The 15942-nt window shown below is 53.5% G+C and overlaps 1 protein-coding gene across 1 annotated transcript; it reads left to right on the forward strand.

Moving 5' to 3' along the window:
• Positions 1-2022: 2022 nt before the first annotated feature.
• On the forward strand, positions 2023-15942 carry HAAO (3-hydroxyanthranilate 3,4-dioxygenase). The gene is made up of 10 exons (XM_033125580.1): positions 2023-2175; positions 4972-5050; positions 9069-9152; positions 9485-9591; positions 11994-12083; positions 12454-12497; positions 12783-12928; positions 14743-14811; positions 14970-15052; positions 15157-15942. The coding sequence occupies exons 1-10, from the start codon at positions 2096-2098 to the stop codon at positions 15233-15235; spliced, it is 861 nt and encodes a 286-aa protein (XP_032981471.1). The 5' UTR covers positions 2023-2095; the 3' UTR covers positions 15236-15942.

Below are 15942 nucleotides of genomic sequence, written 5' to 3' on the forward strand. Positions count from 1 at the left end.
TTTACAGTTTAAAACAGTTTCCTTGGAGAAATAAGGGAGTGTATCACATCCATAAAAAGAAGTTGTAGGAAGGAACCAATTAAAGACTTTGTAAATAAAAATATGAAACCATTGAAATTTAAAACTCAGTAGATGAGCTGAACCATAGACTACATCAACTAAATAGAAAAACAGTGAACTGGAAGATTAGACAGAAGAATATTCCCAGAAGGCAGTCAAATGGTGCCCAACACTCAGGCCAGGAGGCTTGCCAGTTGAATAGACATGGTGATTTATTTACGCAGCACAAACTAGAGGGCAGATTTGACGGTGACTGTACAGCAGACTAATTAGCCTGTGGCTAGGATTCATCTGGATAATTCAGACCCCAAACATTCACTTGTGACCTCAACTATTCATGTTATTTGACCAGATATATTAAAATACAGAGTAACTATCGTTCTTTCCTTTGTACTATGCAACAGAACATCTGTTGAGCTGAACTCATTTTTTTTTCTTGCCTTTTACTGTGAGTTCACGCATGCCTTTATCCACCAACCCACCCATCCATCGGTTTAACAAACATCCACACCTAGCACATCACAGATCCTGGGTGTTTCACGTGTCGCTGCTTAGATTTCCACCGATTACTCATAATGAGAAAGACAAAAAATATAGTTTGAGTTATTTTGATGCCAAAGAATATTCTAGAAAGAAATGCTCAGTTGAAAAGTTCTAAATGAATAATTAAAAAGAAAAAAAGAAGGGAGAAAGGGGAAAAAGAACTCGGAGTGGAGAGGAAACAGGAGGGTCCGCCCCAGCAAAGGCGGGCGGGAATCTTATTTCCTATCAGTCTGGGTTGTGATTTGCATGGGGGCGTCCCCGTGTCTGGGGGTGCTGAGAACACCAGCCTACCCCAGGCAGCAGGGAGGGGGCAAGACATACTGGGGTGGGGGTGAGCAGGAGTTGGAGACATTTCTAATTTCTTGAACTCTGTAGTCAGGATTCTGGTGCCCGACCCGTTCTCCCCCACCTACCAGCTCTCCACCCCACCCTCCACCGACACACACGCGCAATTTTCCTAAGAATTCTGAGTCCGGAAAAAAGAGAAGCGAGCCGGTGTCGATTGCCCTTCCCCCTCCCCCGCACTCCGCCCGTTTCGTCTCCTTCACACCCACACACCAGGCCTCTTCTGAGCCCCCGGGGTAACTGGGTTAGAGCCTCTCACACGGGGTATAACACGAGCACAGGTTTGTCCGCCCTCCCCACCCCCGCACACCGAGAGCTCGGTGCTTCATCTGTAAAACTTCTCATAGAATTGTCGTGAGAGCCCTAAGACACCGAAGGAGCTTAGAACAGTGCCCGGCAGCTTGACCCTGTCTGTACCCCCCACCCCACCACCACTATTACAGGTGAGCGGACCGCGCCCTCCAGCCCGGCCCGGCGGGTCCCTGTCGTGCGCCGGGGACCCCGCAGCACTGCGCTCATGGTCTCTCCTCGCGTCCTTCCTGAACCCGTCACCCAGCCAAAATCAGGGCAGCCAGCGGCACTCAGTAAACCTGGGGGTTCTGGCCTGACTCCATCCTCGTGACAGGGAAGATAACCTTAATCGGGTCTGCGGTGGCCGCTCCACAACCCTGAGATGACTTCGTCGACATTCCCAGATTTCCGATGAGGAAATTGAGGCTTCGATCCAGTGCCAGCACCCCTGGACTCAAGTGCTCGGGTTTCCAAACCCGCCTGCTCTCCACTACAGTATTTCTTAGAGGCCCAGGAGGAAAGTCTGGGGACAAAGGACCAGGAAGGTTCTCGATGCTATGTCTTACGCCTGTCTCAGGCTCCCAACCCCCGAGCGGGCGTGCGGAGCGCCCCCAAATGTGTGGCAGGGCCGAGCTGGTGCCTGGAGGGGAAGCGGTGGGGTGGGGGGCGGTGCCGGGGCACTGGGACCAAAGGCTGACAGTGGCCACCGCGCGAGTCCCCAGCCCCGACATCGGGGTTGCCCCGCCCTTTGACCCCTGGGATGCTGATTAACCGAGGCGGCCAATAGGCGTCTGGGCGGAGACGCGCCCCTCCGACGGCTCCAGGACACCGCTCAGAGCACAGCTCTGGGGAAACCATGGAACGTCCCGTGAGAGTGAGGAGTTGGGTGGAGGAGAACCGAGCCTCATTCCTGCCCCCCGTCTGCAACAAGCTCCTGTGAGTCCCAGGCTTGCCCCCCTCCTCCTGTCCTCTGTCTTCACCTTCTTCTCCATCTGCATCCCTCAACCTCCAGGTCCGAGTTCCCTGACCCAGAAGCGTGCAGAAAGGGGGGCTGTCGTCCTCATAGTGTATTCAGGGCGGGTGTTCTGTTTCCACCACCTTCATCTGTTCCTCTTTCGAGTCTGCTGTGGAGACTGTGAGCCTGACTTCTGAGGTTGGCTGGGTGAACTGAGGCTAGGGGAGATGCAGATGGCAGGTGGCAGCCCTGCCCCCCAGGGCTGAGAAACAGCTCCACCCCACAGCAACTCTCAGAAGTTTGGGGAGGGTGGTTTTCCATGCCCCAGAATTGCAGTAGGACCCAGGTCTGGGGACAGCCCAACCACACACCCCCACTCCTGTCTAGGAAGCCACAGTCAGACAATGAAGTCAGAGGGTTGGTCAGCTCCTGTAGGAGGATTTGGATTATTACTCTTCCCAGTTTTCATCTTTGCTGGCAGGCACACACACACACACACACACACACACACACACACACACACCAGCTATCTCTATCCATAGCACCCCACAGAGCTGATGGTGGTCCAGCTACCATGTTTCCCCGAAAATAAGACCTAACCGGAAAATAAGCCCTAGCATGATTTTTCAGAATGCTCATAATATAAAATAAGCCCTACTGTGTTTCCCCGAAAATAAGACCAGGTCTTAATTTTTGCTCCAAAAGACGCATTAAGGCTTATTTTATATTACGAGCACCCTGAAAAATCATGCTACGGCTTATTTTTCGGTTAGGTCTTATTTTCAGGGGAACACGGTAGTCTTTCTCCAGTAGACCCCTCAGGCCCGCCCCTCTGGCCCCTTCACCTCACTCCCCTTCCCTGGGCTCCTGTGGCTTGGCCTGCTGTGCTCCCCAGCCCCAGGCCCCAAATCCCATGTTTGTTGTGTCCACAGAACAGCTCCAACCTCAAAGCACACAACTGCAATCCAGAGACTGTGCTCAGTGCTTTTACATCATCTCATTCAATTCTCACAGTAGCCCCAGGAGGTGGACTTTTACAATAAGTAACTTGGCCAGTGTCACAGAGCTCAGGCAGGACAGGGTCCAGACTCAAGCCCATGCAAGAGTTTGACTCCAAAGTCCACACTCTTGGTCACTGCCAGGGCTAACAGCCAGCCTCTCCCCAAAGCTTCGTCTCTCCCACCACTGCCGTCACCCTCACCTCCTTCCTCACTTCAACCCTGTCCACAGTCTCATTCTCAGTCCTCCAGTTTCTCCCTCAGCCGTGTCTCATATCTACCTACTCCTCTCCAGGCCCAGGGCCACCGCTCTGGTTCCGCGCTCTTACATCCAGCCTGGGCAGTTCGGGCCTCCCCTGTCTCACACCCCCCACGCAGCCCTCCAGCGCTGCTCCAATATTAGTAATCTCAAAACGTAGGCCCTCTCTTTAGTCAATCAGCAGATGTTCACTGAGCACCTGCTACATGCCAGGCACTGTTCCGGACACTGGAGAGACAGCAGGAAACAAACTGAAAAAAGTCCCTTCTGGTGGGAGGAGTCAGGCAATAAGTATTAACGAACAGGGGGTGGGAGGCTGCAGGAAGACCTGGTGGCCACGGGACAGAATAGGGCTGTGGTTTTACTCCCATGTTGGCGAGGGTTGTGAGGGAGAATCTGCTCCAGGCCTCTCCTCACTCCGGGAGGTTTACAGGCGATCTTTGCATTCCTTGGCTTCTGTGTCCTGATCTCTGCCCTCATCTTCATAAGGCATTCTCTTGTGTGTCTCTAAATCTCCCCTTTCATAAGGACGCCAGTCGTATTGGATGAGGGGCTCATCCTACTCCAGTATGACCTCATCGTAGCTTAACTGACTATGTCTGCAATGACACTCTTTCAAAATCAGGTCACATTCTGAGGTACCGGGTGTTAGGATTCCAACATATGAATTTGGGGCAGGGGGTACATATGAATCTGCTGAGGGTTGTGAGCAGAGGAAGGACATGACCTGGCTTATGTACTCTGACTGACGGGCTGAAATAGCTCTTGAGTGAGTTCATTCAAGAACTTTCCATATGTACCTAAAGTGTATCTCGGTAAAGATGACTAAAAAGAAAAAAATATATCCCAGGCTCCCTGGCACCCCCTGAGGCCAAGACCAAACTCCTCGGCTGAACTCTCGAGGCCTGGAATGACCTGGTCCCCGTCTTGATCCAGCCTTCTCTCTCACTCCCCAAGACCACTCCCACACCACCAGGACCCCCATTGCGTCTCGTCTCAGGGCCTCTGCCCCCAGCTTCCTCTTCCACTTCCTTCCTCAAGTGCCTCAGAGCTTTAAGCCCAGCAGTTTGGGGGGAACAGACAGTCTCATAGTCAGACAGCTCTGGGGCGTGGGGGGTAGATAAAGGTCATTTTACCCCTATAGGAAGTGGGCCTTCAGTTTGCGCTCCTGTGTGTGGAGGTCTTGAGCACAGCCCAGGGATGCTGATTGATGAAGAGACAGATCCACCACCACACTGTTCCCCCTACTGGGTCAGAGGATGAGGGGGACACACACACTCCAAGACACAGACATAGAAAGACACAGGCACGTACAGTCACAGACAGGCACTCAGAGGCACGTGGGCACCCTGGGATGCGATTGGAAGGGGACAAATGTTGAAGACTGACAGGAACAACGATGCAGAAATAGCCCTGTTACCTCTCCCAGGTGTACCCAGGCTCCCTCTGGGCCCCCCATAGACCCCTCCTGTCTTCTCCCATGAGCCGCTTCAGCATCTTTTCCCCCACATGCTTTGCAGGCATCAGGAGCAACTCAAAGTCATGTTCGTCGGAGGCCCCAACATCAGGAAGGATTACCACATCGAGGAGGGTGAGGAGGTAGGCCTGCAGACTGCCCCTCCCCTTACCCCGCCCTGGGAGCAGAGGATGGCTCCCGTAGGACCAGAGCCTGTGGACAGAGACGGGGTGGTCAGATGGCTGATGGGTAAAGGGCGCTCAACTGAAATCACAGGGTAATATTGTTGCCTGGGAGATGTGAGCACCCAGTGACGCCTTTGACAGCTCCATCTTCAGAAAGATCTCAGCCTCTGCAGGTGTGAGAAGCTCTAGCTATTGGTCTCACCCCCTGGACATGGGCTGTCCATGCTCCGGTGGGATGCCCTGGTCCTCTCTCACAAATCTGAATATGCAAGATTGGCCTCCAAAATGAGACCCAAACATTGGGAGGGACCTGGATGCTCCACTCTGGTCTTGGGAGCCAAATTCTCTGGGCAGCGTTGGGGCTGGGAGGCCCATCCTTATGTAGAGGGCACAAGACACATCAGTTGCTAGAAGCTATTGGAGAGGAGGCAGGTAGGAGGGGAAATCTGCAATTTGCACTGAATATCCTTTTGTACTTTGAATTTTGGATTGTGTTTCTATTCTACCTACATCAAAGTAAATAAACAGAAGAAAAATTAAAAGAAAAAGATGGGCCCTCTTACAAAGGGACACAGATGGGTTTCCAGGTATCAGATTCTCTGGTGGCAAAGGACCAATTATGGGGCCCCCTACCTATCATCCGGGGGGGCCTGGTACTGGAGTTCAAGGTCCAGAGTCCAACTTGGTCACCAGCCTCCACCCCCACTGCTGGCGACTCAGCCACAGCTGGGGGCGCGGGGGGACTGAAGGGAGCACGAGAGAATCACTCACTCAACAAATGTTTCCTGAACACCTAATGTGTGAGGGGCAGAGGGGTGAGGCCCCGGGCCAGCGGGGACAGCGCTGCAGAGCAAAGCTGGTCAACCCCTCCCCTCTCACACTTCCAGGGCCCATACCTCCCCTGGCCACCCCTTCTCACAACCCAACTCACTGGAGGCCATTTTCCTCTGGGAAAGAAAAACAACAGGAAAATCCAAAATAGCAAAGAGGAGACTGGATAGGGGAGACGAGGCTGGATGCAGTGTCTCTCTTGCCTGCCTCAGTCAGCTTCGAGCCCCCCATCTTGTCTTTCACTCTGTAACCCTGATCTCATGGCCCACTTCTCCTGTCTCCCTCCCTCCTTCCGTCCCTTCTCGCCCCTCTACCACCTCTGTCCCATGCCCCACCCTGGGGCCTCCCCAAACTGCTCTGGTGGATGGGTGTCCACTGAGGGACCCAGGCCAAGCCCTGACTGAGCAGGGAGGCTGACAGATGAGGAGGGCTGGCCTGAGCAGGTGTCCCCACTCTGGAGGGTGGCGGGGAGGAATTTGGCTAGAGGTGGGTTTGTAACAGCCTGGACCCACCCCTGAGGTGAAGGAGAATACCAGCCACAGGCCCTGGAAAGCCACAAGGCAGGGGGTCAGCCTCCTCTCTGTCCCAGACTCCATCCACCCTGATGAGAGAGAGAAGGGGAGTCACTGAACCAAAATTTCCTCCTTGCTGAGCTCAAGCCTCAGCATCAGCCCTTCAGGTGCCCCAGCTGCACACACCACACATACCTCACTTACCCCAGTCCTTCCCTTGGGGAGCATAGGTGTGGGGTGGGGGGTGGGTGGGGGGTAGCCTGGGTTGGGAGTCGGCCTCTTCCTAACCATGTGACCTTGGACAGGTCACAGCACATCACTTCTCTGAGCCTGTTTCCTTGTGGCACATGGAGACACTGGCCCTGCCTGGTGGCGCACAGTAGGTGCTTAATACACATTGGTTCTCAGCCCCCTCAGCCCCTTTCGAGCATAATTCCTTTTGGATTGCCAATGGCTGTTTGGATTTTCTATTGTTCAGGATCTGAACCTCTGCTCCAGGCCAGGCCTGACCCTCATCACAAGGAAAGCCTCTAGGCAGAGAGGCAGGACTGAGAAAAATTCCACCTCCTTCCCATTTTTATTGGATAGCTGCTAACACTTTGTACCTTCCGGATAGGTTTGAATCTGCCCACAGCATCAGACCGCTTTCCCTGATATTTGCAAGGCCCAAGGGCTATGTCCCCCTCCCTAGAACTTTCTGGGCCCTTCCTCCTCTCCCAGTGCCGCGGGAAGTGCCCCCCACCCCACACATACACAGGGGCTTCCTCCCAACTGGAGGTGTGGGGGTGGGGTTGCAGAATTGCTCCCTAAGAGAATCTGGTAGGTATTTTCTTGTATGTTTTAAACATCTTGCATGGGTTATTTCCAATAATAAAAGTGAATATTGTTTTTTTTGTAGAAAACATGCGAAATATAAAAAAAGACAAATGCATCCCTCATTCATAATCCCACCACGCAGGGAATCCCAACACTGTGAACGCTCCCTAGGTTTACACACTTATTGCCATGTAAGTAGAACCCTGCTGGGTATAGTTTTGAATCTTGTGTTAACATGATAACTTTAGCATTTTTCATTTTCCCACCTTATTAACAGTTATTCAAAAATCAGTGGCTGCATAATATTCCATATTTTGACTGTCATAAAATCATGACATTTCCCCTCATTATTATTAGCATTATTTTTGCTATTCCTGCCATCACTAATGTTAATAGCTCCTGGCCTACGAGTGCTGACCCTGTGGCGGGTACATTGCGTAGTGTCCCAGCAGACTTCACAGCGACATTCTGAGTAGGCACTGTCATTTTATAGATGAGGAAAGGGAGGCACAGAAAAGCTAACTGAATTGACCAAGGGCACATGGTGACCTAGCTGAGCTGAGGGTCAGGTAATGCTGGAATCTGGGCTTTTAACTGCCATGCAGGTGACGAAACAGCCATGTATGTGCACCATGAGGCAGGTGCCTGTCTGATTCACTGCAGCCACCTCCTAGACACGGAATTAGGTGGTAGGTCAAAAGCATAAGGTGGCCACTGTCCTGGTTTGTCCTGGACTTTTCCAGTTTCAGCACTGAAAGTCCTGTATCCCAAGAAACCCCTCTGGCCAACCCACAGGGGTGTGAGCTGTGAAAGTTCTTCCTGCCTGTGGCCAAATTGCCCTTCAGAAGAGTTGTGTCAACTTGTCCCTCACGCAGACCACATTGCTCTAGTTTCCCTAAGCTTGGCTTGATTTCTCTTAGTAGATGCTGTGACAAGAACCTCTATCACCTCTAACTCCTTACATGATAATAATATTATTATTAACACCCCTTCAACTATTTGGCTGTGGTTTTAACATTAGTGTAATGTGTGACTGGTGGTGAAAAACTGTGCCTGCCTCCTTCTCTTCCCAGCTCCACTGGGTGATCTCAGCAAACACATTAATTAGGGACTTAGGACAGAAGAGGGAAAACACGGTAGGTGCCCCCTCCCACCCCACCCCACCCCACCCCAGGGAGGCAGCAGGAGGAGAGTGCTCCCATCCCCCATAGCTCCCGGCATCACTGAGTCCCTAGTTTACATGGCCAACCTCCAGAGGGACTTGAACGGGCACAGCATCACCGTTGCCAGAGGAACCAGCACAGGCTCCAGAGCTACATTCAGACTTGGGTCCACACAGGGGCTCCAGAACTAACTCTGTGACCTTGAGCGGGTTGCTTTACTCTCTGAGCCTCAGTTTTCTTTTCTGTATTATAGGACTAATAACATCTTTGGACGTGGTTGGTAAGATTTCGGATCATGTATAGGAAAGTGCTTACACAGCCCCTGGGACACAGTCCATGGCTGGTTCTCCTTACCTGCTGAAGGGTCACTGAGTTCTCCAGTGAGCAGCTCAGCCAGCCTCCTGCCCCCAAGCCAGATACCAGCTGTCGTGTCCTGGCTTCTCTGGTCATCACTTGCGTGTCAAGATGTGATCCTTGTGTGTTCCCAGCACTCCCGTCTGTGGCATGTGGCAGGGGAGGGTGGGGCCTCAGGGCAGGAGTGACATTGCTGCTCCTAAAAGCCCAGGCCTTCAGCACCTTTCTCAGGTTTCCCAGTCAGAACTCAAGAACCTGGAAGAGGGAGGATCCGAGCCTGTCTGCTGTCCTGTCCCACAGGTGTTTTATCAGCTGGAGGGCGACATGGTTCTCCAAGTCCTGGAGCGAGGGAAACACCGGGATGTGGTCATTCGGCAGGGAGAGGTGAGGCTGGGCCCCCGGGGTCGGGAAGCAAAGGGCCACCGAAACAGGAAGCCATCCTGCCACGCATCCTGGCTTTGGTGGAGGTCTTATCCCCCTGCCTTTTCCTGCCCTCCTGCCCACCCTCTCAGCTCTGGCCCCATTCTCTGGCACTTTCTCCTCTGGGCTGCCCTATCCTCATCACAGACTGACATTCTCTCTAGTCAGGGGAGGCCGGGCAGAGAGCTGGGCTGAGCTGGACCCTGTGGGTCAGCTGAGAAGGACAGGATGCTGCACGCCCTGAGGTCTCCGTGGGGGATTGCAGCCTTGTTGGCACCTTGTCCCCACAACTATAGATATTCCTCCTGCCTGCTGGGGTCCCCCACTCTCCACAGAGGTTTGCCAACACTGTGGGGTTGGTGATTGAGCGGAGGCGGCTGAAAACCGAGCTAGATGGACTCAGGTAAATGGACCTTGTCTGGGGATCTGGGGCAGAGACGGGGGGTGGCAATCAGCAGAGGAAAGGATCCTAGATAGACACTAGGATCTATCCAAGAAAGCACTGCCTGCCACGGAGTGAGTTGGAGATAATGGAGATCCAATATTTGCTGGCGAATGGAAGAGGGGTTAGGGTAGGTGGTGGGTGGATTTGATGGTGGTGTGCTGGATGTGACCCCCTGGGATCCCCTGGGAGCCCCCTCAGCCTGAGGACCTTCTGGCTGGGACCAGAACCTGTGCTTCTCGCAGCCTGTGTCTCCAGAGTTTATTCAGTCTCTGCCAGGGCATCCCTCTGCTTGTTTCTCTGCACCATCTCATCCCACAACCAGTGCTAACATCTGTCTAACACTTGCTGTGGGCCGGGCACCGGGCTAAGCGCTTTATGTGTATTTATTTGTAATATCCTCACAGTGATCCTGTGGGGCAGGTACCATTACCATCTGTCCTTTACAAGTGAGGAAATGAGGGCACAGGGAAGTTGAGTTTGCTAGAAAATGGCAGAGCTGGCATGATAGAGAAATACGAAATTCGGGCCAGGACAGTCAGGACAGGAGTGGGAGTCAGCCTCAGGGAGGGGACGACACGGTGCAGGGACGGCCACGCCGTTCCTAGAGCTGAGTACCCCTTTGGGTCCAATCAGTCCCCCGATTATTATCCTCTGAAAGGAAGGCACAGCCTCTGGCTCAGGGGGGCAAGGAGTTTTCCAAAAGCGAAGCTACTTTTTGTATTTTTTAAATAAGAAAATTAAAAATTCCCAACAGGTTACTGACATCTCTTGTTACAATGGACACTTTTTTAAAACTGCTTCCCTTTTTTTCTAATTACCAAAGGCATACACGTTCATTCTTGAAATCTGGAAAGGTACAAGAAAGCAAGAACATTAAAAGTACCTGTCAGGAAAAGGGTGACAGGGAATGATATCTCAAAATAACCAAACAAACAATAATAAAGAGAAAAAAATTGTCATCCCACCGGTTAAACCTAACAAGGCGCTTAAACTTCCATCATGTCTTTTTTCTATGCATATCTGCACCTGACAACATTGCAGGCTTATTGCAAGCAAGGGTTTGAGTTTTGTTTGTTTTTACATGAAAAAACTCACGAGTATTTCTCATACTATTAACTGCTTTTCAAAAAAAAAACACGTTAATAAATGCATACTGATGTACTGCATAATAGTCTGCTGCAGAAGCAGATGTCCGGCCCTAAACTCTAGAAGGAATTTTTCTCTTGGGGCTTTATCTAGGGAGTCTTCAGTGATCGAGAGCACAGTTTCCTCAATAACATTTTTACAGCAAATTCAATAACAGATTTCATCTGGCTGCTTTTGACCTTTAATAAAAGCCAAGGACCCGACATTAAAATTCCACTCTGAAAGCAATTTCTGGAGGACATCACGAGCCAGTTATGAAGCTTTCTGGTGGCCAGCTCCATCCCAGGACAGAACTTAGGGTGCAGGGCAGGGTGGATACACTGTGTGTAAATTGTGTCCCCTGAGCAGGCCCACTTCTCTTTCTGGAGAGGAGTTGAAGAGCCGGCAGCCGGCCTGGCCCCGGGATCAGAGCCTGAGTGTCAGGCATGCAGTCAACAGATGTGCTGCACACACCGGAGCCCGAGGCATGGCCTCGCTCTGCCGGGCAAGGCACTCCTCATGCCAGCAGAGTAGCTTTCTGAGCCAGGCGGGGGGCTTGGGTGGGCTTCTGGGAGTCCACTAGAGGCTATATGTACATGCATATGGACCTTCCTCCAGAGGAGAGGCCAGTTCGGTCCCGCACTTTGGCCCATTTCTCAAAGGCATCCATGACCCTGAAAGCAAAAGGACCCCTCACCTGGGGGCCTCTTCCACGTGTTAGTTCCTTAAGATTCCATGTGCTCTGACCTGGAGCACCAGCAGGCAGGCAGAGCATCCAGCTACCGCCCCTGGAGGCGGGCTCAGCGTCAGCTTTCGCTTTGGGAAACAAGAAGACGCTTGTCATTGATGCTCTCTGCCCTTCTAAGGTTGTCTCCAGTCGGCCCTGCTTCTGCCACTTACAGGCTATGTAACCCCTCCCAAGCTGCCCAGCTTCTCTGAGCTTCAGAGTTCTATCCACTTTGTAAATGGTCAAGTTTTGGGGATCAGGAAGAGCGAGGCAAATGGAGTGGATAATAGCCCTCTCACTTTGGGGGACACGCTGCTTCTTGGAGATTCAGGTGTGGCCACTAGGTGGTGCTAACGAGTGAAGCAGGCGGCCAGCTCTGCAGGGCCCGCTCTGCAGGCCCCGTTCTGCAGGGCCAGCCAGGCCCAAACGTCCATGTGCAGAGCCCAAGGGAGGCTGCCCTGAGGCCGCCCAGATGGAGAGCTGGGTTGCCCGTCCTTTGTTCTGGCAGATACTACGTGGGAGGCACCACGGATGTCCTGTTTGAGAAGTGGTTCTACTGCGAGGACCTTGGCACACAGCTGGCCCCCATCATCCAGGAGTGAGGCCCAACCCGGCCCCTCCCCCTCTCTGTCCTGAAGCCCCATATTCTGCCTGGGGAGAACAGACCCATCCAAGCAGTGCTCCATGTAGGACCTGCCAGCCTAGAACCATGATGCCCAGGATTTAGGGAGAAAGTCTGCCCCTCCCAGGGTGGGAGGCCTGGGCTGGAAAGCCCCCTGGGGAGGGAAAGGGGCTGCTCCACGGGGCTGTGAGAAAGTGGATAGCCCACAGGAGTCATGGGATGGCCCCGCAAGTGTGTGTGGGCTCCTGCACCTGACAGTGTATGAGTGTGTGTCCGTGTGTGTCTCTCACTGGCTGCTCAATCGGGAATGCTGGCTCCTTCTCCCCTTCCCTGTATGTCCCCACAGGTTCTTCAGCTCTGAACAGCACAAAACAGGAAAGCCCATTCCTGGTGAGGCCACTGGAACCACCTTTCTTTCTCCCTGCCTCCCTCCTTTCCCAGAGCAGGATAGATCTTGTCCCAGGGTTCCAGGGAGTCCCCTTTTGAGTACTCTGCCCAGTACTCAAGGTATAGCAAGATGGCACTAAATTGTACCCACCACAGAGCTGCTGGGTCCTTTTGCTGGATCCAGCGCCCATTCTGGCAATTGAGAGCTGGGACTCCTGGGAACTGGGCTTGCAGGGGCTGGGCAGGCTGGGCCAGAGGACACTAACCACAGCTGGGCTGTGGATGCAGACCAGCTACTCAAGAAACCACCATTCCCCCTGAGTACACGATCCGTCATGGAGCCCATGTGCCTGGAAGCCTGGCTGGATGGCCACCGCAGGGAGCTGCAGGCAGGCACATCCCTCAGCCTGTTTGGGGACAACTATGAGACCCAGGTAATGCAGCCCTGGGCCACCCAGCACATCTGCCCAGCAGCCCCAGGAAATTAGACACACACACACACACACACACACACACACACACACACACACACACACACCGGAGACTTTACACCTGAGCATAGGCCTTCCTGTTTCTTCCCTAACTCAGAGAACGATGGCTTTGCAATGAGGGGAAACCTGTGGAGGCTCTGTCATACCAAGCAACCTTTCTTTGCCTTCAGAGTAAGAGGTTGTCCCATCCAGTGAAAAGGTGTCTAGGGTTATACCCTGGGTAGGAATTCCTGAGTCTTTGGCCAGTCACAGACTTGGGAGCCAGAAGGGAGAGAGGTGTTTGAGGGTGAGGGTTGGGTGGAGAGGTGCATAGAGAGAGACCCAAACAAAGCTGGCCTTCATTCATTCAATATTTATTGACTGTCTATTATGTTTCAGGCTTTGGTAGAAAAAATTAGAATCACTGCCTCAAAAGGTATATGGTCTGGTAAAAGAACCAGTTAATCAACAATTACCACAATCATGTGGTACGTTATTTGGTAGAGAAGCTTTAGGAAGCCACAGGAGGATAAAGGAGGAATTCAGGCTGGGAGGTAGTCAAGGAAGTCTTCCTGGAAGAGGTGATGTGTAAACTGCATTTTTAAGTAAACATAGGAGTTTGCAAAAGACAGAAGATAGAGATTCTGAATGAGGGAGAAGCACAAACAAAGACCTGAAAGCTTGAAACAGGCTGGCACTGCAAGTAGCTAAGGTTGGCAGGAGCCAGGGCAGAGGAATGGGGGCAGCAGGTGTGATTGCTGGACAGCCAGATTAGCGGGCAGTGCCCAGGTCCTGGTCGGTCTCCTGGACTAGGCAAGGTGAAAGGACTTATCCTGGAGCTAACAGAGCCTCACCCAAACACTGAAGTGGGAAGAGGACAAAGCCAGAGTGGCGTTTCAGGAAAATCACTGTACCTTGTGTGGGGCAGGATCGGGAGGGCAAGTGTGGAAGCAAGGAGACCTGCTAGGAGGAGGCTCGTGTTCACTCGTGCTTTACCATTGCCACTGGCACATCCTTGCAGCTTGAATTAGGCAGCCCCATGGAGGGCTGCTCACTGATTATAGACCTGCCCTTAGAGGCCTGGCCGGCAGACAGCGGGCTCGGCAGGGCTATGACAGCAGGTGCACAACACAAAGCCCCTGCCAGCCATCCCATCACAGCGACATCACTGAGTCCTGCGTGGGCCTCACAGCCCTGCCTTCCGCTTCTTTCTCACCCCTACTCCCATCTGCTTCAGTTTATGCCGACAGATACCTACTGAGTAGCCCCTCTGGGCCAGTGGGAGCGCGACCGGCACAGCAGCTGTGGGCTTCCAGGCTGGCGCATGTCAGAGGCGCAACCTCGCTCTCGCTCTCGCTCATCCCCTCCTCTCCCCTCTCCCTCCTGCTCCTTAGGCCAGAATCTCATGGAGAAAGGGAGGTAGACACGCTTTGGGGAACTACGTATGCGTGCTACATGGGTGTGTCCCTCGCGTGCCCCTGGCAGGCACGCCGTCATACAGGTCAAGGGTCGTTGTGACGTGCTACGAAGGGCAGATATGCATGTGTGTATGAAGGGCAGCATGAGTGATCCCAGATGGCAGGTGGGCAGCACCCGTTGTGACGGAGGCAGCAGGGAGGCCTGATCCTAGGCAGCCTTGCTCTCCAAGTCCCATCTTTGCTCCACACGTGGAGATAGGGCTGTTTCAGGCCTCGCCAAACAGACCTGGTGTCTGGGTTCAAGGCCATATACTGTGTGGGGCAGGAAGCACCAGAAAAACCTGTGTCACTTCCCACTAGGTGATCGTCCACGGACAAGGCAGCAGCAAAGGCCCGAAGCAGGATGTGGACATGTGGCTGTGGCAGCTGGCAAGTGGGGCCCCCAGGAAAGAGGGGGGCACAACCTCCTGCCCATGGGGACCAGTCTATACCTGGTCCAGCTCCCAGGGCCTCCTTGCCAAGGCAGACTCAGGATGCTCAGACAGGTGTCGAGGCCTCCATTCAATTCTCCGGTTCCTCTCCCCCAGGAGGGCTCCTCCATGGTGATGATGGAGGGCCAGCACCTGAGCCTGACCCCTGATGACAGCCTCCTGGTGCCAGCCGGGACTGCGTGAGTCCATGGGAGGACTTCCCCCCGCTGTGGGACTGCCGTCCTTCCCTTGGGATCCTCAGGGCCCAGCCTTGTCTGACCCCTGCTCACCTGTGTCTCCACAGGTATGTCTGGGAGCGAGGGCAAGGCTCTGTGGCCCTAGCTGTGACCCAGGACCCCACTCGCAAGAAGCCCCTGGGGTGATCATCTTGCTGTGGGCCCAAAGCAGCCACAGCATGTGCTGGAGTGCCACCCCTGCCAAGCTGCTCTCCCAGCCCCCACTGCTTCTAGGTGTACTGCTGCTGAGTCACTCAGCGTCCCCTGCCGCTGGGTCCTGGACACCACTGTCATTATTCTCCTCCCATCCTCTTGGCCCAGACGCCAGGTTCCTGAGGGGCCAGTCGCTCCCCTTCTCCTCTAACAACCCTTAGCCCACCGCCCCACAGCTCTGCCAGGGGGTCTGCACCCTGAGGCTGGGCTGCCTCTCCATCCTGCGTCCTCACAGGCTCCTTTCAGCACCTGTCTGCCACCAAGGCAGCTCTCAATAAAGCCTTCCGGGTGGGCGAGCACCTGTGGGTCTGCACACACCCAAGCTGTGGTCGACAGCGGACCCCATGTGTTTCTGCGACTGTGTGTTGTCTGGGGTGTCAGGGCACTGGGTGACTATGGACATGTAGAGAGTCTGGTTGGGGGTGTCCCTGTTTGGAGGGGCTCTCCTCACGGTGTGTATGGCCCAATCCACACAGGCTCCTCTGTTTGTCCTGGGGGCACAGCTGATGTCATCTCTCTGTCTCTTTCCCACTTACTCTTTTTACATCATGTTAAAAAATAGCATCTGTTAGGTTTTTCTCTCCCAATAACGGGAGGGATTTCTGCTAATTGTAGAAAACATAAAAACACAAAATCCCCTA

The sequence above is a fragment of the Rhinolophus ferrumequinum genome, chromosome 13, assembly GCF_004115265.2.
Source record: "Rhinolophus ferrumequinum isolate MPI-CBG mRhiFer1 chromosome 13, mRhiFer1_v1.p, whole genome shotgun sequence".
Lineage (NCBI taxonomy): Eukaryota > Metazoa > Chordata > Mammalia > Chiroptera > Rhinolophidae > Rhinolophus > Rhinolophus ferrumequinum.

Coding starts and splice junctions, on each gene's coding strand:
- HAAO (XM_033125580.1), top strand. CDS start 2,096: ATGGAACGTCCCGTGAGAGTGAGGAGTTGGGTGGAGGAGAACCGAGCC. Junction 9,153..9,484: donor TGGTCATTCGGCAGGGAGAG/GTGAGGCTGGGC, acceptor CCACAACTATAG/ATATTCCTCCTGCCTGCTGG. Junction 12,498..12,782: donor AACAGGAAAGCCCATTCCTG/GTGAGGCCACTG, acceptor CTGTGGATGCAG/ACCAGCTACTCAAGAAACCA.